This window comes from Symsagittifera roscoffensis, chromosome 6, assembly GCF_963678635.1.
Source record: "Symsagittifera roscoffensis chromosome 6, txSymRosc1.1, whole genome shotgun sequence".
NCBI classification, from domain to species: Eukaryota; Metazoa; Xenacoelomorpha; order Acoela; family Convolutidae; genus Symsagittifera; species Symsagittifera roscoffensis.
This window is the reverse complement of record NC_087067.1, coordinates 61,071,927-61,092,733: the sequence shown is the minus strand read 5'-3', so window position 1 is coordinate 61,092,733 and position 20,807 is coordinate 61,071,927. Positions and strand designations below refer to the sequence as shown.

Below are 20,807 nucleotides of genomic sequence, written 5' to 3'. Positions count from 1 at the left end.
GCCTTTTAAAGTTTATGGAGCAGTAATAATATTTAAAAAATTCAATGAAATAAAACAAAGAAAAGTTTTTTTTCTAAAATGTGAAATTTGTTTATGAAAATCATCACCCCACACGCCATTTAAGGTACAAATGGACAGAATTCGCTCCTTGTAACAAATCAATTATGGCTAATAAGCTTCTTGTAACCTATTTGGAACGATTTCTACGACGGATTAACTCTCAGCTTACGCGTTGATAGCGCGAAATATACCGGGCGTTAATTGTCCCGAAGTGCCCAAAATGGCAATCTGTAAACCCCCGTAACTTTACGAAAATGGTCACAGGCAAAATATTTTTTCAAATTCGAGCTCAAGACAACAATACCTTTCGAATGATATAAGAAAAATTCCGTCAAAAATGGCTAGTTAAGAAGTCGAAATTTGTCTGAAGAAAAAAACCCACCCCGAGCACAAATAGTCCGTTACTTTCGTATCGAAAGTCGGAACAATAATGTCAAACAGAAAACTATATGCAACGTAAATACATAAAGCAGCATTTAAATAGATTCAGTTCAAGATCAAGATTTCAAATACACTTCAAAAGGAGTGACTAAAAAGTTGTTCCGGATCTCAAGGCTGGCTACACGATGTCGTAGCAGGAGGGACATGGCAGTCCAATGTATTCCTTGGCACAGCCATAGCACAGCGTCTTGTGTCCGCACGGAATAAAGGTGGAGTTAATTCTCGCGTTGCACATTCCGATACTACACTTGCTAGCATGCGGAGATTTCCGCACTTGTGAGGTCAGCCTGGGAGGAGACAGCACCCACGTGTTGGCTCCAATAGCGTCATGCAGTCCAGAAGCAGAGCTAACTTCACTGCCGAATGACATGGAAACACCGAAGCTGCTCGCTACTGGATCGGCAATCCGAGAAACTGTTGGGTGCAAACCGGATGGACTCCCATTGCCGAACCCCCGACTAGTTCCACTGGACTCGCTGCTTGGGTCATTGCTTAGTGGGCTTAGTTTGGCTCCATCATCATTCAATCTGAAAGGCATGCTTGCCAAGTCAAAATCCGCTCCCAAGTTTTGTGACAACGGTTCTCCTCTTTCTGCCGGTGACTCATTCCTGTTGATTCTCTGCTGCAGCCAGGCTCCGCTGTCCAAATTGAAAGGTTTGTAGGTGTTAATGTTCAAGTCTTGCAATTGCATTGGGCTTTTCAGCAGATTCGAGATCGACTCAGTCGCAGCCCTGAACTCGGTGCTTCTGAGAGGATCTCGGTTTTCTCGCCTCGACCCCGCCGAGGTCCTAACTCCCGAAGAAGAAACGATCGCATTAGTTAAAGTTGTGATGGGTCTTCCAGTGAACGGCCGCACATTTGCTTGTGTAGTTCTTGCGATCATACTGTCTCCATAAAGTCCGCTCATTGCACTTGTCAAAGCGTCAGATACGCTTTCATCAACATCCTGTTTGGAAGAATTCCAGATTCCAGTCGGAATCTTGCCAGTCAAACTCACACTGTTTGAAACATCGTTGAAAGTCAGCGGTCTAACGGCCCTTTCCTCCAAGGACAAAATAACCGTGATGTGGCTCACAATTTCCTCTCGGGCCTTGGCAACATTTTCCGGCAGACCGCTTATTTCAAAGATAGGTTCGCTTTCCCTGATTGGAGTAATAATCAAGGTAGAAGTCTTGGTTTGGATTTGTTTGATTTTCTGTCCCCTCGGTCCCACGACTAAGCCAACGTGTCTGTAGGGTACTTGCACCTGGGAAGCAAAACTGAAATCACTAATACTTTCCTTTTACCCCGTAACTATTCTCAATTCTTGCTCGACAGTTGCAGCTGGATGAGAAGTTAATCACATTCCCTTACAGTTAAGATCACTTAAGAATTAATACCAATTAATTGAGGCCATTGCGCCAAATAACAAGATAATTGAACTAAACTGCTTCATGGTCATGTTGTTAAAAAGCCACTTAGCAAGTTCCGGTATTTACTTATGGGTCACGGGAAAGCAAATGTTTACATAGTGCATTCAACTTAGCTCCCATTCAATCCTTCTACGTTCTGCATCTGAGCGGGATAACTATTATACTGGGGCCTCAAAAAAAAACGTTTTAGTCATTATGCGAACACTTTACTTAATTGGCGTCTCGTTTTGAGCCAGAAAATCTACTTCAAGACAAAAGAACCACAAGACGAATATCCAATGTATCGCTATTTCAATTATCCCTTTTTTTTACAAAAGATAATTTCAAGAGCTATAAATTTAAAAATCATATTTAAATATATCATTAAAAATTTAGACAAGACCTTACATTAGCCTATGATTTGACTATGCATTACTGAGTTAAGTTTTATGCTTAGCTCATAGAGTAATTTCGGATAGGGTACACCGTCTGCTCGTCACGCTATCTTATTTTCGGCCAGATAGATTCGTGCAACTTCTTAGTCTAATACCGATCCTAATCTTACTCTTATATCTACTAGTCTCAGGGTGTTTAACTAGTCTCTGCTAGGCTCAATAGATCTAGAGTATAGTGGTTTTATTGCGGCAGCTGAAGTTCTCGGGGAGAGGTAACTAATTTCCAAGTTAAATTCAAATCTCTCTGGTGCTGAAATTACAAGTAATTACATCACTTACAAATAAGTGGTTTGTTAGTTAGATGGATCATGATTGGTTAATATTAAAAATTTTATATGATAAAATATCTAAAAAATAACCAATAATAAAAAGTAGTTAAGATCAGGTTCCACCCATCCGGGGTTTACAGAGTTTTTGAGTTTTTATTTTTCTTTCTGTAATTGAAGGATGGATGATGAACGTTGGTATTTGGCGAACATCATTTTTTTTCTCGTTCCTTTGAGAAGAGGGCTCCAGGAAGCTAGAGTCGTCGACAGAGTTCCTCCTGAAGAAGAACGTTCCATGATGTTGGATTCATGGATAGGAATTGTTAGTCTGTCATTCGACAACGACTATGATCCCCAATGAAATCAATCCGATTTCAAAATGGATTGCTATGTCAGGTTGTTCTGTTTTAGTAAAGAACTGTCTGTGTTCACTCTCGTCTGTGAATGGCGTGAAGATCATGTTTGGAGGAGATGCCTTGTAAATCGGATCTGTACGTAAGCTTGAACATCGAGGGGGTCATTGTTCTGATTCAATGAGGTCCTTTTCTGCGAAGTCAAGTCGTACTTTAAATCCATTTGAGTCGTGATTGTGGACGGTATGTCGGTTGTGTTTAGCCATTCTTTAGGTCGAGTGTGATGTGATCGTCTAGCCTTTGGATGTTCGTCTTTGTTGTTGTGTATGATCTATATACTGCATATTATGATTTACATTTTCTGATGTTCACACATCTACGAAAATCAATTGAAACTTCTTCATGATTATTACGAAAAAAGGTCACAGATGAAATATCTTTTCAAATTTGAGCTCAGCACAACAATACCTTTCGAATGATATAAAAATGTTTACATAGTGCATTCAATTTAGCTCCCATTCAATCCTTCTACTTTCTGCATCTCAGCGGGATAACTATTATACAGGGGCCTCAAAAAAATAAAAGTTTTAGTCATTATGCGAACCCTTTACTTAATTGGCGTCTCGTTTTGAGCCAGAAAATCTACTTCAAGACAAAATAACCACAAGACGAATATCCACTGTATCGCTATTTCAATTATCCCTTTTTTCTACAAAAGATAACTTCAAGAGTTATAAATTTAAAAATCATATTTAAATATATCATTAAAAATTTAGACAAGACCTTCTATTAGCCTATGATTTGACTATGCATTACTGAGTTAAGTTTTAGGCTTATCTCAGAGTAATTTCGGAGGATAGATTCGTGCAATTTCTTAGTCTAATACCGATCCTAATCTTACTCTTATACTATCTAGTCTCAGGTTGTTTAACTAGTCTCTGCTAGGCTCAATAGATCTAGGGTATACTGGTTTATTGCGGCTGCTGAAGTTCTCTTGGAGAGGTAACTAATTTCTAAGTTAAATTCAAATCTCTCTGGTGCTGAAGTTACAAGTAATTTCAGCACTTACAAATAAGTGGTTTGTTAGTTAGATGGATCATGATTGGTTAATATTAAATATTTTATTGTGATAAAATATCTAAATTATATCCAATAATAAAATGTAGTTTAGATCAGATTCCACCAATCCGGGGTTTTCAAAGTTTGAGTTTTTATCTTTCTTTCTGCAATTGAAGGATGGATGATGAACAATGGTATTTTACGAACATCATTTTCTCCTTCTCGTTCCTTGGAGAAGAGGGCTCCAGGAAGCTAGAGTCGTCGACACAGTTCCTTTTAAAGAAGAACGTTCCATGATGTTGGATTCATGAATATGAAGTTGTTAGCTTGTCATTCGACAACGACTGTGATCCCCAATTAAATCAATCCGATTTCAAAATGGTTTGCTATGACAGGTTGTTCTGTATTAGTAGAGAACTATCTGTGTTCATTCTCGTCTGGAAATGGCGTGAAGATCGTGTTTGGAGTGGATGCTATGTAACTCGGATCTGTACTGTGTTTGAACATGGAGGTGGTCGTTGTTCTGATTCAATGAAGTCCTTTTCTGCGAAGCCAAGTCGTACTCTAAATCCATTTGAGTCGTGATTGTGGACGGCATGTCGGTTGTGTTGAGCCATTCTTTAGGTCGAGTGTGATGGGATCGTCAAGCGTTTGGAAATTCGTCTTTGTTGTTGTGTATGACCTATATATTGCATAATATGCTTTATATTTTATGAAATTTGGTGAATTTGGTTTTTTAGTTATGATCTTAGTTAGTTGTTTTCGCAAAAGCGTTTTTGTTTTATTTCAGTTATTCTGAAGAGTTACTAACCCTTGAGTACCTCTTATTAAAAATAATGGTGTGGTCACAAAGCGTGGGTGTAGTACGGTGGGTCAGGCCGGCTATAAGCATGCTCAGGACGTCCTCTCTGGTGGGTTAGGCCAGGAGTGGGAGTATGATTTCATGATGTTTCTTTGAGAGGTCCTGTTTTGTGTTAACCTTTTATGTTGCGTTTTTTCTTTTTTTCTTATGGTACTTTGGTTGTGTCCTTTTCAAAAATCAAATTGTTTTTGGTTTGGGTGTATTTTGCGACTTCTTTTTTTATAATTTCTTTCTCAGACTTTGTAATAGTCTGCAAAAGAATAAATTATCCTGTTTTAAGCTGGGTTAATCCGGTTTGGGTACCGTTGGTTTTCTTTTCTTAGTCATGCTGTTATACTAAGATTTATGGTGTTCAGTAAGCTGCGTTGGTTAGTTTGGTTTAGTATATAATTCCTATGCAACCGGGTTAAAGAAAAGTTGGAAACTGACTCAGTTGGTTGAGTTGTTATAAGTGAAAACTTGAAACATAAAATCATTATTTTAAACAATTCTTCGTGGGCGAGCTGTGCGAGTTTGGATAGGTTTCTTGTGCGGATGAATGAAAAGATTGAAAAGGTTAGAACTGTATTCTCATTTTTACAAAATAATTGCTTAGAAAGTAATTTTACTGCTTTTGGGGAATTTTAAAATAATAAAATTTTCGTGGTATCTAATTTTACTACTTCTTGGGGAAATAATTCATAGATTAATATACTACATTGGGTTTGAATTTTACTACTTTATTTAGTGCTAAAGATTTAAAAAATTTATTTTAAATTAACAAGTTTTTATTTTTATTTGTCTGTTTCTTTTTTGTATGTGATTTTGGTGTGAAGAGTAAAAGAATAAATTATACATGGTTTTATAACAACGTTTATCTTCAAAAATGTATACTGGTGGAACTTTTTGGTGCAAGTATAAAACCATAAAATGTTTCCTTCATAGTCAAAGAAGTTTGATCTAATTCCGGATAATAAATATCCTGCATAGGGTGTTTTTAGTACTGCTAAAGCGAGTGATTGTAAAATTTGTGTTCGTTCTAATTCGCATAGTTGATGAAGTGTTTCTAATTCAGAAAGTTACATTTCTTGGAAATATCTACCAATTGTGTAGTCTTATTTCATGTCTAAGTGAAGATCATTATGTATGGCGCCAAAGTAGGTGCTATTCATTAGTGATAATTCTTGTAAACTTGTGCTTCTACTGTCGTATGGTTTTAGTTTTCCACCAGGACTACCTGCATTTTTAATGAGGTTACCTGGGACGTATGTTGTGCCTTCGTTAATAGGGTGACTTGTTGCGTAATGGTCAAATTTTATTTTTCCAGTTGTCATGTCGAAACTTTTTTCGTATTCGACAAGTAATTCAGAGTATTGTGTTTTGTAAAGTGGGTTTTTGTATTTACATGCAAATTCTGTTTCGTGATATATTTGAAATCGTGTTAATTTTTTATCGATATTGTCAATATTTTTGAATCTTGTACTTCTTCTGTCGGAGGGGTTTACTTTTTCAGGTGGAATGGATTCAATTAAATATTTTTCATGGAATTTTTTGATGCGAGCGTGTACTTTTGCTACTTGAAATGTTGTACAAGTATCTTCGGGTAACCAAACAATTGTTGCTTGTGTTCTTGTTGTTGGGTCACAAAAGCCTTGATCGTTTTTGCAAGGTAATGTAATTCCTTGATAGATCATGGTGTCACTGTTAAATCTGGTGTGAGTTTTTTTTTCAAGTCGTATTTTCCAATCAAAAAACATTATTTCTTGGTATCCTTTATTTTTTGTATCTGCTTCGCAGTTTGAAGGATTATTTATTCCAATGTGTGGTGTCCAGTATTTATCGTGGACATCATAAGTTAGTCGTGCGTGTGCGCCGTTATATGGTTATTTTTCGTCTAATTGAACATGTCCTTGATATCGTTCAAGTTATCCTTGATGTACAGGGTCGGCAAAAATTTCGGATATGGTAAACCGTCTGCTCGTCCCGCTATCTTATTTTCGGCCGGATAGATTCGTGCAACTTCTTAGTCTAATACCGATCCTAATCTTACTCTTATATCTACTAGTCTCAGGGTGTTTAACTAGTCTCTGCTAGGCTCAATAGATCTAGAGTATACTGGCTTATTGCGATAGCTGAAGTTCTCTTGGAGAGATAACAAATTTCTAAGTTAAATTCAAGTCTCTCTGGTGCTGAAATGACAAGTAATCTCAGCACTTACAAATAAGTGGTTTGTTAGTTAGATGGATCATGATTGGTTAATATTAAATATTGTATAGTGATAAAATATCTAAAATATAACCAATAAAAAAATGTAGTTTAGATCAGGTTCCACCCATGCGGGGTTTACAGAGTTTTTGAGTTTTTATCTTTCTTTCTGTAATTGAAGGATGGATGATGAACGTTGGTATTTGGCGAACATCATTTTCTTTTTCTCGTTCCTTTGAGAAGAGGGCTCCAGGAAGCTAGAGTCGTCGACAGAGTTCCTCCTGAAGAAGAACGTTCCATGATGTTGGATTCATGGATAGGAATTGTATGTCTGTCATTCAACAACGACTATGATCCCCAATGAAATCAATCCGATTTCAAAATGGTTTGCTATGTCAGGTTGTTCTGTTTTAGTAAAGAACTGTCTGTGTTCACTCTCGTCTGGGAATGGCGTGAAGATCGTGTTTGGAGGAGATGCCTTGTAACTCGGATCTGTACGTAAGCTTGAACATCGAGGTGGTCATTGTTCTGATTCAATGAGGTCCTTTTCTGCGAAGTCAAGTCGTACTTTAAATCCATTTGAGTCGTGATTGTGGACGGCATGTCGGTTGTGTTTAGCCATTCTTTAGGTCGAGTGTGATGGGATCGTCTAGCCTTTGGATGTTCGTCTTTGTTGTTGTGTATGATCTATATACTGCATATGATGATTTACACTTTCTGATGTTCACACATCTACGAAAATCAATTGGAACTTCTTCATGATTATTACACTAGACCCATTAAAAATAATGCACAAGTTACACAAGAAGTAAACGAAATTAACACTGTAATCAAACCTGATGAAAAAGATGAAGTACAATGCTCGAACACAAATCATTTTTATCAAAACAAACAAAAAGAACAACCAAGAGAAAAAATTTGGACAATCCCATTTCTCTTAGAGAGCCCAAGAAGTAAAGAATTTCAACCACCAGATCTTGAAATTGTTTTTTTTTTACTCAGGAGCAGAATCAAATATCACAAAAGGCGAGCTACGACTCTCTACTCTCATGAGAGAATGTACAGCTATAATATTCACACTTACAGAATAAGAATTTCTGATACTTGGATCAAAACACCCAACAGTTCTATTTACAGATCACAAACCGATTATATTTCTTTTTACACAGAAATCAAATCCCAACCATAGAGTTTATAGATTTCAGTTAATTCTAATGAAATTCCCAAACATACATATAGTTTGAACAGCAGGAAAAAACCTTGCATTACCAGATACATTATGTAGAAATACGCCACTTGAGCTACTTACACGGAAAACTACAGTTGAAATACCACAAAATATCAAATTTTATCTCGAAAAAGATGAAACATCACAACGATTAGAATGTAAATACGCAGTAAAAACCGACATCGATCAATCACAAATAAATAATTACAACACCTTCCACTTTACTTAGATTGCCAAAATAATCACTATGAGGTTGATTTATTAGGTGCATCTACATTTAAACCAATCCCATATTCACACTGGATAAAAATAATACTCAACAAAAGAAAATAAAACAATAACCACACAAAAAAGACTTTTCCCCTAATTGAAAAAGAAAAATTAACCGATAGAAAAAGTTTATCAGGACCACAACCAAACGATTGAAAATACACAATAAATCAAATTTTTGACCTTCATGACCCACTTGACACAACTCCCCTATCGAAACTAGAAGTTGATAAAAAATTTTCCAACCAACAGAAAAGATTACACTACAACTTTTACAAAAATACAAAATTTTGACCCCGTAATTAGACAACTCAAATCATGGCACAAATCTAAAACAAAACCAGCAAAAGCTGATACCACAATTCTAGGAAACAAAACACTTCTTCGATATTTTCGAAAATTCAAAAACACGACAAAAAATGAAAACACAGATCTTTTAGAATATCAATAAGACGATTGTAAAGTCCCCTGTCTCCCCTTAAGTATGATGTTGATAGCATTCAACATCTCACACACACACAAAATACAAAAGGACATTCAGGATCAGAAAAGACATACTCAAATTTTACACAAAATTTTTACTTTCCAAACGCCCCAATTTGGATAAAAGTATTATGCAACGATTGTATAATATGTCAATCAAACAAACCATATCCTAATCAAATGCAAATAGCACAGAAACAAGATTTTAAAGGACAAAGTCTATATTTCAATCATAGAATTTCATTCGACACAAAAGGACCAATTTCACCATCCTCTGAAGGAAATTCCTACATTATGGTCATTGTTGATGCATTTATGTTTTGCATTTATATTATGATTTGAGTTGTCTAATTACGGGGTCAAAATTTTGGTATTTTTGTAAAAATTTTAGTGTAATCTTTTCTGTTGGTGGGAAAAAATATTATCAGCTTCTAGTTTCGATAGGGGAATTGTGTGAAGTGGGTCATGAAGGTCAAAAATTTGATTTACTGTGTATTTTGAATCGTTCGTTCGTGGTCACGATAAACTTTTTATCGGTTAAAATTTTTTTTTCAATTAGGGGGAAAGGGTCTTTTTTATGTGGTTGTTGGTTTATTTTCTTTTGTTGAGTATTATTTTTGATCCAGTGTGAATATGGGATTGGTTTAAACGTAGATGTACCTAATAAATCAACTTCATAGTGATTATTTTGGCAATCTAAATAAAGTGGAAATTGTTGTAAATTATTTATCTGTGCTTGATCGATGTCAGTTTTTACTGCGTATTTACATTCTAACCGTGGTGATGTTTCATCTTTTGAGAGATAAAATTTGATATTTTGTGTTATTTCAACTGTAGTTTTTCGTGTAAGTAGTTCAAGTGGCGTACTTCTACTCAAAGTATCTGGTAATGCAAGATTTTTTCCTGCTGTCCAAAATATATTTAAGTTTGGGAATTTCATTAAAATTAACTGAAATGTATAAACTCTATGGTTGGGATTTGATTTCTGTGTGAAAAGAAATATAATTGGTTCGTGATCTGTGAATAAAACTGTTGGGTGTTTTGATCCAAGTATCAGAAATTCGTATTCTGTAAGTGTGTATTTTATAGTTGTACCTTCTCTCATGAGGGTAGAGAGTCGTAGCTCGCCTTTTGTGGTATTTGATTCTGCTCCTGAGTAAAAAAAACAATTTCAAGATCTGGTGGTTGAAATTCTTTACTTCTTGGGCTCTCTAAGAGGAATGGGATTGTCCAAATTTTTTCTCTTGGTTGTTCTTTTTGTTTGTTTTGTAGCTCGGCTTGCGTGAATAATCGTGAACTTGCTGATATAACATTCATTTTATTTGTTCCATTATGTGATGGTAATAATGCTGCGCCGATGCCAAAATTTGAAGCATCGCACATTGCGTAGAATGGTTGATTCGGATCTGAAATTGTGTTTGAAATTTGCTCTGTTAAAACTTTTTTAATTTCTTCAAATCGTGTTTGATGTTGTGGTCCATTCAAAAATTTTTTGTTGTCTCAGGATGTTATAGAAAGGTCTTAAGTGTAATTGCATTTTGTAAACCTATTTACTTAAGAAATTCAACATTGCAAGGAATTCTTGGATTTTCTTTTTATTTGTTGGCGGTTGAAGTTTTTGAATTGCGTCAATATGTGATTTCAATGGAGTGATAGTGTTTCGCTCAATAATAAGTCCAAGAAATTTAACGCGTGTTAAGAAATGTGATTTATCTGGGGCTGCTTTCAGATTTTCGTTTTGAAGTATTTTATGGTATTGTTCTAAAACTGTAAACATTTCGTCTTTTGTTTGTGATTGCATGAAAACATCGTCTAAATATGTGATTGCATTTTTCTTGAGTATAAGTGGTCAAAAAATTTTACTCATGAAGGCTGAAAAAGCTGCTGGTCCTATGGATATTCCATAGAATAATCGATTAAATTCGTGTTGTTCATTTCCAATAACGAATTGTGTCAATCGTCGTGACTGTTCATCTAGTGGCATTTGATTGTAAGCACTATTCATATCTGCGGTTGTGAAGTACTTACCATTTATTTTTGTTACTTTAACTTGGATTGGTTCAATAGGCCAATTAAATTTTGATTCATCAATTAGTGAATTGAGATATCTAGCGTCTGGTACTATTTTTAACGATTCTCTTTTTGCTAGAATGATAACTGGGTTGATGAAGGTGTTACCTTTGGGTTGTTCTTCCTTATTTACCGGTGACATAATTTCGTATTGTTGTAAAATGTTTAGTAATCTGTTTACTTTATCGTGTAAGTGTATCGGTACTTTACTTACTCATTGTTTTTTGAAAACTGCGTCAGGTTTTAATGGAAGATGTAGTGATGAACTAATTTGTCCAACGTCAAACTTTGATGATGCATAAACTGATGAATATTTTAGTAGTTGTTTTGCTAATCTGTCAAATTCATTTTGTGATTTGAGAGTGTTGGAAATTAAACATTGTAATTTTTACTGTTCTTCTGTGTAATTTGTTATATTAAAGGTCGGTTTAAAATGATGTTTTTGTGAAATAGTCAGTGTTTCTTTTTTAGTTACTTTTTCGTTATATTATTTATGGATAATTTTTCATCAAGAAATGTTGAGTGACAAATATCTAATAGTTGTAATATATTATTGACTCGATATGCTACTTCGTTTATAGGTGAAGTTGTAGCATTTGTTTCACAATATCCTAAGAAACCTAAGGGTAATGTTATTTGGCATGGTGTATTAATATACAGGTGTAGTGAAATAATATCGGAATTTGTGTTTTTCAAGTATTTTATAGATGAAACTGTTATTCGGAAAAATTTATGAATGGGTTTAAATTCAAAATCTGACATAAAAAGTTTTGATTGTTTGTTTTGATTTTTATCATACTGGTGAAGCTGTTTTATTGAAAAATTATATACATTTGCTGATAGTGGTTTCAGGTATTTTCGTTCTTGATTGTAAATAGGGTAGAATTTTGAGAAAAAAGGTTGTTGTTTGTTCAATCTTTGAAAGAATGTTAAAGCTGTGTTTTTCATTCTTGTATATTTGTCTTTTATATGGATTTTACTTTTTAAGATATTTATCGGTGGGATATATTTAGTTATAAACGGTATGCCAATGATATTCTGCTTAATATCAAAGCTATGAAATGTTTGTTTAAATGGTTTGTTCAAAATTTTATTTTGTGCCATTGTTCTTGTGGGAACAAGGAATAGTTGGATTTTTCCATAATTGACTAATGTTGATCCTTGTGCTGTTGCTAATTTACTATCTGTTTTGAGAGGTGTTAAATTTGGATGCAGTGTTTTGATTTCATTCCATGTGGGAAAATTAATGATATTTGATTCTGCTCCTGAATCAATTAAAAAATCTATTTCAAGATCTGGTGGTTGAAATTCCTTGCTACTTGGGCTCTCTAAGAGAAATGGGATTGTCCAAATTTTTTCTTTTGGTTGTTCTTTATGTATGTTTTGATAAATATGATTTGTGTTTGAACATTGTACTTCGTCTTTTTTGTCAGGTTTAGTTACAGTGTTATGTTCGTTTAGTTTTTGTGTAATTTGATTATTATCAATGGGTCTAGTGTAATAATTGGAGAAGTTTCAGTTGATTTTCGTATATATGTGAACTGAAGGGTTGTTCATATACGATAGGTTCATAGTCATTTTCGACTGTTATCATATTTACCAAGATGGTATTATCTATATCGCTTTCAGTATCTGTTGACTCACAATGAATATGGTTTAGTTGTAATTCGTTATTTTCTGTGTTATCGATACCTGGGGGGTCTAAAGTTGTTTCTTCGTTTGTTTGTACTTGATTGATTTGTCTTTGATGCTTTGGTGTGTTATTTCTGTATCTATGTTGAGAATCGGGGTAACGGCTATTATTCCTATGGGGAGATTGGGAATAATTTCTGCATCTATTGTTATAGCTTGAGTTTCGGTTTTGTTAATTATTTCGTGATTTATTTGCTAGTTATCATTGGATCTTTGATAGTTTGATCTATTGTATCAGTTTTTTCTTGATCTTTTATTGGGATAGTTCTGATTTCGATGGTTTGAATAACTTCTAATCCTATTGTTAGAATAGTTTCTATTTCTGTTGTATGATGAATTTCGTGTATGATAGTTGGACTTTTTCATAATTAACTAATGTTGATCCTTGTGCTGTTGCTAATTTACAATCTGTTTGGAGAGGTGTTAAATTTGGATGCAGTGTTTTGATTTCTTTCCATGTGGGAATATTATTGATATTTGATTCTGCTCCTGAATCAATTAAAAAATCAATTTCAAGATCTGGTGGTTGAAATTCCTTGCTTCTTGGGCTCTCTAAGAAAAATGGGATTGTCCAAATTTTTTCTTTTGGTGGTTCTTTTTGTATGTTTTGATAAATATGATTTGTGTTTGAACATTGTACTTCGTCTTTTTTGACAGGTTTGGTTAGTGTTAGTTTCGTTTTTTTTTTGTGTAATTTGATTATTATCAATGAGTCTAGTGTAATAATTATGGAGAAGTTCCAATTGACTTTCGTATATATGCGAACTGAAGGGTTGTTCATATACGATAGGTTCATAGTCATTTTCGACTGTTATCATATTTACCGAGATGGTATTATCTATATCGCTTTCAGTATCTGTTGATTCACAATGAATATGGTTTAGTTGTAATTCGTTATTTTCTGTGTTATCGATACCTGGGGGGTCTAAAGTTGTTTCTTCGTTTGTTTGTACTTGATTGATTTGTCTTTGATGCTTTGGTGTGTTACTTCTGTATCTATGTTGAGAATCGTGGTAACGGCTATTATTCCTATGGGGAGATTGGGAATAATTTCTGTATCTATTGTTATAGCTTGAGTTTCGGTTTTGTGAAATATTTCGTGATTTATTTTGATAGTTATCATTGGGTCTTTGATAGTTTGATCTATTGTATGAGTTGTTTCTTGATCTATTATTGGGATAGTTCTGATTTCGATGGTTTGAATAACTTCTATTCCTATTGTTAGAATAGTTTCTATTTCTGTTGTATGATGAATTTCGTGATCTATTGTTGGAAAAGTGTCTATTCCTTGGATTTGAATGGAAACTGGATGCAGAAAAAAATTCTATTCTCTTTGAATTTGATCGTGAATAGTTATTTCGATATTGGTTATTTTGACTATTCGATCGACTATATCTATTTTGTGAGAAATTTCGTGAATTTCTTTGTTCTGGCGATCTACCTCTATAATTTGAGTTATATGGTGATTGCTTTCTTGAGTTACTCGAGTTGCCTGGAAGTGGTTTTCCAGAGCTGTTATTAGTGTGTATATTTTTGTTTGGTAGATTTTGATCTGTTTTCATGTATTGGTAGAAAGATTTATTTGGTTCTCTGTGCTTTTGAGGTTTACTCTGATTATCTTGTTGTTTTTGTCTACATTCGGCAAAAATGTTTCCGTATCGTCGGCAATAGTTACACCATTTTTTGAAAGGTAGTTTACCTTTAAAGTTTGGGTTTTTCTCGTATATGTTTAGAATTTCAGTGATTTTTTCAGTCAGATCTATATCTGATTCTTGTATGTTATTTATATTTGTAGTATTTGTTTCTATCCTATTAACATACTGTAGTTTTAGATTTTCTGTTTCCTCAAGTTTCATTGTGATTTCTGCTTTTTCTAGTTTATCAACTAGTTTTCTAAAATCTAAATCTGGTTCTCGAATTGAAGAAGGATGAGGTGCTCTCTTTTTACCACCTCAATCCTCTTGCACCACCAGGTACAAAGCGTCGCTTCAGCACCTGACCACTCTCCAGAGCCGGCGCAAGCGAAGCCGGCGCAAATGTGGAAGTTTGTTCAGCAAATCAAAGGACAAGCTTCTACTCCCGACAACCAAGATATCAACTTCCAAGGCAAACCCTACACTGACCCGAACCAGCTCAGCAACATGTTTTGCAAACAGTTCGTCCCTCCCAGCAACAGACCCAAAGGATGTCACAAACACCGCAAGATCAGAAGAACCGCCAAACTCCGTCTGGACGACGCCCCGACCATCAACCCCGAAGATGTGGAACAAGCGATAAAACGCGCCAAGCCGTCAAAAGCAGCTGGCCCGGATGAGATAACCAGCCTGCATTTGAAGAAACTAGGCCCGCTAGCCGTCAGTTACTTGTGCAACACCTTCCAGCTCTCTCTCTCTCTCTCTCTCTCAACACTGGCATCATCCCCACCATCTGGAGAAAGTCCAACGTCATCCCTCTCCCCAAACCTGGCAAAGACCACTCTGTTGGTAAGAATTGGACACCCATCAGCCTTCTCTGCGCCACTGCCAAGATCATGGAAAGAATCCTCTTGCCTCACATCGAGACTGACTCCGTGGTACAACCAACCCAGCACGGTTTCCGCAAGCACCATTCTACCAACACTGCCCTTCACCACATTGCCGCTGATATCACTCGTGGCTTCAACCAAAAAAAGCCAGCCGACAGGACCATCCTGGTTGCCCTCGATCTCACCGCTGCTTTTGTTACGGTAGATCACAGCTGCCTTGCCGAGCGCATTCTGCTCAATCCAGCTCCGAACAGTGTCAAACGCTGGATGATTAAATACCTGCAAGACAGACAGGCAAAAGTTAATTTCAGAGGGAAGTGCTCAAAGCCTCGGAAAATACACGCTGGTATTGTCCAAGGCGGTGTCCTCTCGCCTTTATATGGCCGAATTCCCAGTGCCTCCAGAAGGTATCAAGATCATCATCTACGCTGATGACGTGACCATCTACACGTCGGGTCCTGACCCTGAAGATCTCGTTGACAAACTCAACAGATACATTGAGACGGTCTGCAACTATTTCCAGTCACTGAACCTCACCATCTCTGAAGACATGTCGACAGTCACCCTCTTCACTCCTCAGTCTGCTCAGGCAAACAAGCACCCTCAGGTACTTGTGCAAGGCAACATTCTGAAACTCGCGAAGACGCCCAAGCTACTTCGAGTTACCCTGGACACGATGCTCTGTTTCGGACCACATACAAGAGACATCGCAGCCAAAGCTCAGAAGACTAATGCGCTACTTAAAGCTCTAGCAGGTACAGCATGGCGCAGTGACCGCGAAACACTCATGACTCTGTACAAACCTAGCAGCAGATCTGTCATCAACTACTGCTGTTCCACCTGGGCTCCCATCATCAAAGACTACCATTAGAAACGACTACAACTGGCACAGAATAAAGCCTTATGTATCACAACAGGTTGCTACAACATGACGAATATAGACGACCTGCACAATGAAGCACGCGTTCTGCCCATTAAAGAACACACCTACATTCTCGCCAAACAGTACGCCATCACTTGCTACAACCCGAGACACCCCTGTCACTCTCTGACCACAAGACCTCTCCCGCACCGACCTCAGATGAAACCTGACCTTTTCTACAGATATGAAAATCAGCTACCGAATCAAAGAATTGAAAAAAAGAAGCCAAAAGACTACAAAAAGTCCTGCACACACAGACCGTCAACGAAGTCAGCAGCAGTCTCAGACCGAACCCTGTTTACGGAAGCGCACCTCCTGAAATACACGAAACAGAACGTTCACTATCAAGGGTCTGCAGAACACGCCTGGCACAACTCAGAAACGGATACTGTCGTATTTTAAACTCTTATATGTCAAGAATAGACGAAAAACTGGAAGATATCTGCCCAAACTACAATAATCACGGCCACACAACCCAGCACCTTTTCGATTGCGCGGCAAACCCCACTGATTTGAAGGTTGATGCATTCTCAGACTGGAAGACGACACAGAGATATAGCGGCTACAAACAACAACAACATGCTCTCTTTTTTATAGCTATTTTTCTTAATTGAGGTGTTGAGGTCATCATTAAAATTTCTGTCATTTTCGTGTTTTTGTAATCGTGTGTGTTGAATGAATATGCTTTTCGAACTAGTTTTTCGATTCTAACTGCCAATTGCTTAATTGTTTCATTTGGTGATCTGTCAAATTCATTTTGTGTGATTTGAGAATGTTGGAAATTAAACATTGTTAAGAATTTTTGTTGTTCTTCTGTGTAATTTGTTATATTAAATGTCGGTTTAAAATATGATGTTTTTGTGAAATAGTCCGTGTTTCTTTTTTCGTTACTTTATATATTATTTATGGATAATTCTTCATCAAGAATTGTTGAGTGACAAATATCTAATAGTTGTAATATATTATTGACTCGATACGCTACTTCGTTTATAGGTGAAGTTGTAGCATTTGTTTCACAATATCCTAAGAGTCCTATGAGTAATGTTAATTGGTATGGTGCATTATTATACAGGTGTAGTGAAATAATATCGGAAATTGTGTTTTTCAAGTATTTTATAGATGAAATTGTTATTCGAAAAAATTATGAATGGGTTTAAATTCAAAATCTGACATAAAAAGTTGTTTAGTTTTGATTTTTATCATACTGGTGAACTTGTTTTATTGAAAAATTATATACATTTCCTGATAGTGGTTTCAGATATTTTCGTTCTTGATTATAAATAAGGTAGAATTTTGAGAAAATTGGTTGTTGTTTGTTCAATCTTTGAAAGAATGTTGAAGCTGTGTTTTTCATTCTTGTATATTTGTCTTTTATATGGATTTTACTATTTAAGAAGTTTATCGTTAGGTTATATTTAGTTATAAACGGTATGCCAATGATATTGTGCTTAATATCAGTGATATGAAATGTTTGTTTAATTGGTTTGTTCAAAATTTTATTTTGTTCCATTGTTCTTGTGGGAACAAGGAAAACTTGGATTTTTCCATAATTGACGAATGTTGATCCTTGTGCTGCTGCTAATTTACTATCTGTTTTGAGAGGTGTTAATATTGGATGCAGTGTTTTGATTTCATTCCATGTGGGAATATTAACGATATTTGATTCTGCTCCTGAATCAATTAAAAAATCTATTTCAAGATCTGGTGGTTGAAATTCCTTGCTTCTTGGGCTCTCTAAGAGAAATGGGATTGTCCAAATTTTTTCTTTTGGTTGTTCTTTATGTATGTTTTGATAAATATGATTTGTTTTGAACATTGTACTTCGTCTTTTTTGTCAGGTTTAGTTACAGTGTTATGTTCATTTAGTTTTTGTGTAATTTGATTATTATCAATGGGTCTAGTGTAATAATTATTGAGAAGTTCCAATTGATTTTCGTATTTATGTGAACTGAAGGGTTGTTCATATACGATAGGTTCATAGTCATTTTCGACTGTTATCATATTTACCGAGATGGTATTATCTATATCGCTTTCAGTATCTGTTGATTCACAATGAATATGGTTTAGTTGTAATGCGTTATTGTCTGTGTTATCGATACCTGGGGGGTTTTAAGTTGTTTCTTCGTTTGTTTGAACTTGATAGCTTTGTCTTTGATGCTTTGGTGTGTTACTTCTGGATCTATGTCGAGAATCGGGGTAACGGCTATTATTCCTATGGGGAGATAGGGAATAATTTCTGTATCTATTGTTATAGCTTGAATTTCGAGTTTGTGAATTAATTCATGATTTATTTTGATAGTTATCATTGGGTCTTTGATAGTTTGATCTATTGTATGAGTTGTTTCTTGATCTATTATTGGGATAGTTCTGATTTCGATGGTTTGAATAACTTCTATTCCTTTTGTTAGAATAGTTTTTACTTCTGTTGTATGATGAATTTCGTGATCTATTGTCTACTCCTTGGATTTGAATGGGAACTGGGTGCAGAAACAAATTCTGTTCTGTTTGATCTTGATCGTGAATAGTTATTTCGATATTGCTTATTTTGACTATTCGATCGACTGTATCTATTTTAAGAGAAATTTCGTGAATTTCTTTGTTCTGGCGATCTACCTCTATAATTTGAGTTATACGGTAATTGGTTTTTTGAGTAACTCGAATTGCCTGGAAGTGGTTTTCTAGAGCTGTTATTACTGGGTATGTTTTTGTTAGGTAGATTTTGATCTTTTTTCATGTATTGGTAGAAAGATCTATTTGGTTCTGTGCTTTTGAGGTTTACTCTGATTATCTTGTTATTTTTGTCTACATTCGGCAATAATGTGTCCGTATCGTCGGCAATAGTTACACTATTTTTTGAAAGGTAGTTTACCTTTTAAATTTGGGTTTTTCTGTATATGTTTAGAATTTCAGTGATTTTTTCAGTCAGATCTATATCTGATTCTTGTATGTTATTTATATGTGTAGTATTTGTTTCTATCCTATTAACATACTGTAATTTTAGATTTTCTGCTTCCTCAAGTTTCATTGTGATTTCTGCTTGTTCTAGTTTATCAACTTGTTTTCTAAAATCTAAATCTGGTTCTCGAACTGAAGAAGGATGAAATGCTCTCTTTTTTAAAGCTATTTTTTAAATTGAGGTGTTAAGATCATCATTAAAATTTCTGTCATTTTCGTGTTTTTGTAATCGTGTGTGTTGAGTGAATATGCTTTTCGAACTAGTGTTTCGATTCTAACTGCCAATTGTTTAATTGTTTCATTTGGTAATCTGCGAATTTCGTTACATAAAACTCTTTGATGTTGTTTGTTTCTTACAGAATCAAACATTTTTGAAAACTCTTGAGTGAATCTTTTCCAATCTGATTTTATATCTATAGGTAGAACTGAAAACCAATTTTGAGCTGCGCCATCTAGTGTCGTTTGTATTAACGCTGTGCGTCTATGTATCCAATGTTGCTGAAGTGGCGTATTGATTGGTTCGGGTCCTATATTTAAGATTAAATTTGCTGTGACTGCATTTAAATAATCTTCTACTGAATATTCAGGGTCTGTTGCTGTAAATACCATTAATGGTTTATGGGATTTTATTGACGATCCTCCCATTAGGTATGGATTCATCGTCATTTGAATGGATTCTGCGGCATTTGGTATTTGTGAGAAACTTGTAAGTTGATTTTTCGTTATTTCATGTTGTTGGAGATAATATGGTAGTGGTATTTTATTTTGCATTTGTGTTGGTTGATAGGAATGCATACTCATTGGGTTTTGTGATTGTACTGGTTGATAAGATTGTGTATTAAATGGATTTTGTAAATGCATTGGTTCTTGGCTTTGTATATCTGCTGGATTTTGTGGGTAAATCTTCACATTTTGGGATGGTTGAGATTGTCGCAGCCTTTGTGTGCTATATTCTTGTGTGTATGGTGCAAAAAAATCTGGTTGATAGTAATCATCATCATCAGATGATAAATAAATTGTATGATAAGGTGTTCGTTGCTTATTCCTGTTTTGTTGAAAAAATGGACAATTTTCACTATGATCCTGTGGAGGATGTGGATAATCTTGGAAATTTACTGAGTTATTTGAAGTATTTGGAGGATTCCAATATTGAGAACATACGTTGTTCTGCATGTTTTTTCGAAGAGGTTGATTTGTTTTTGATGGATTTACATAATTACAGTTATGTTCTGTAAAATTACTTCTAGTGAACATTTTTCGTGTTTTTGATGGTTTTGTCATTGGTCTATATGTTTGTTAGTCCATATGTGATTATTTTGGAGCTACCGAGGGTTTAACCGTTGATTGTAATGTTACTTGTGATAGTGTTGGGTTTTTATTTCTCGGTGTTGTGAGATTTGGATGTATCGGTGAGAGACTTTGTTGTGTAGTTGTTACTGTTGTTTGAACTATTTCTTCATTTATGAAATGTGATGGTGTTTGAATATCTTGTTGTGTAAGATTTCTACTTCCATTGAGATTTTCCTGTTGTATAAAAGTTGAATTTGAGCTACTATTTTGTGTATCAGGTAAGAATGAAGTATAATTTAGAG

General features: G+C 35.3%; 1 protein-coding gene across 3 annotated transcripts in view; it reads right to left on the bottom strand.

Moving 5' to 3' along the window:
- Positions 1–410: 410 nt before the first annotated feature.
- LOC134847852 (RNA-binding protein MEX3B-like) overlaps positions 411–20,807 on the bottom strand; it is a 33,038-nt gene continuing 12,641 nt past the window's right edge. For all 3 annotated transcript variants that reach the window (XM_063865086.1, XM_063865087.1, XM_063865088.1), the window contains exon 4: positions 411–1,747. In XM_063865086.1, coding sequence (XP_063721156.1) covers positions 620–1,747 — 1,128 coding nt within the window. In that variant the 3' untranslated portion in view covers positions 411–619. The remainder of the gene's footprint in view (positions 1,748–20,807) is intronic.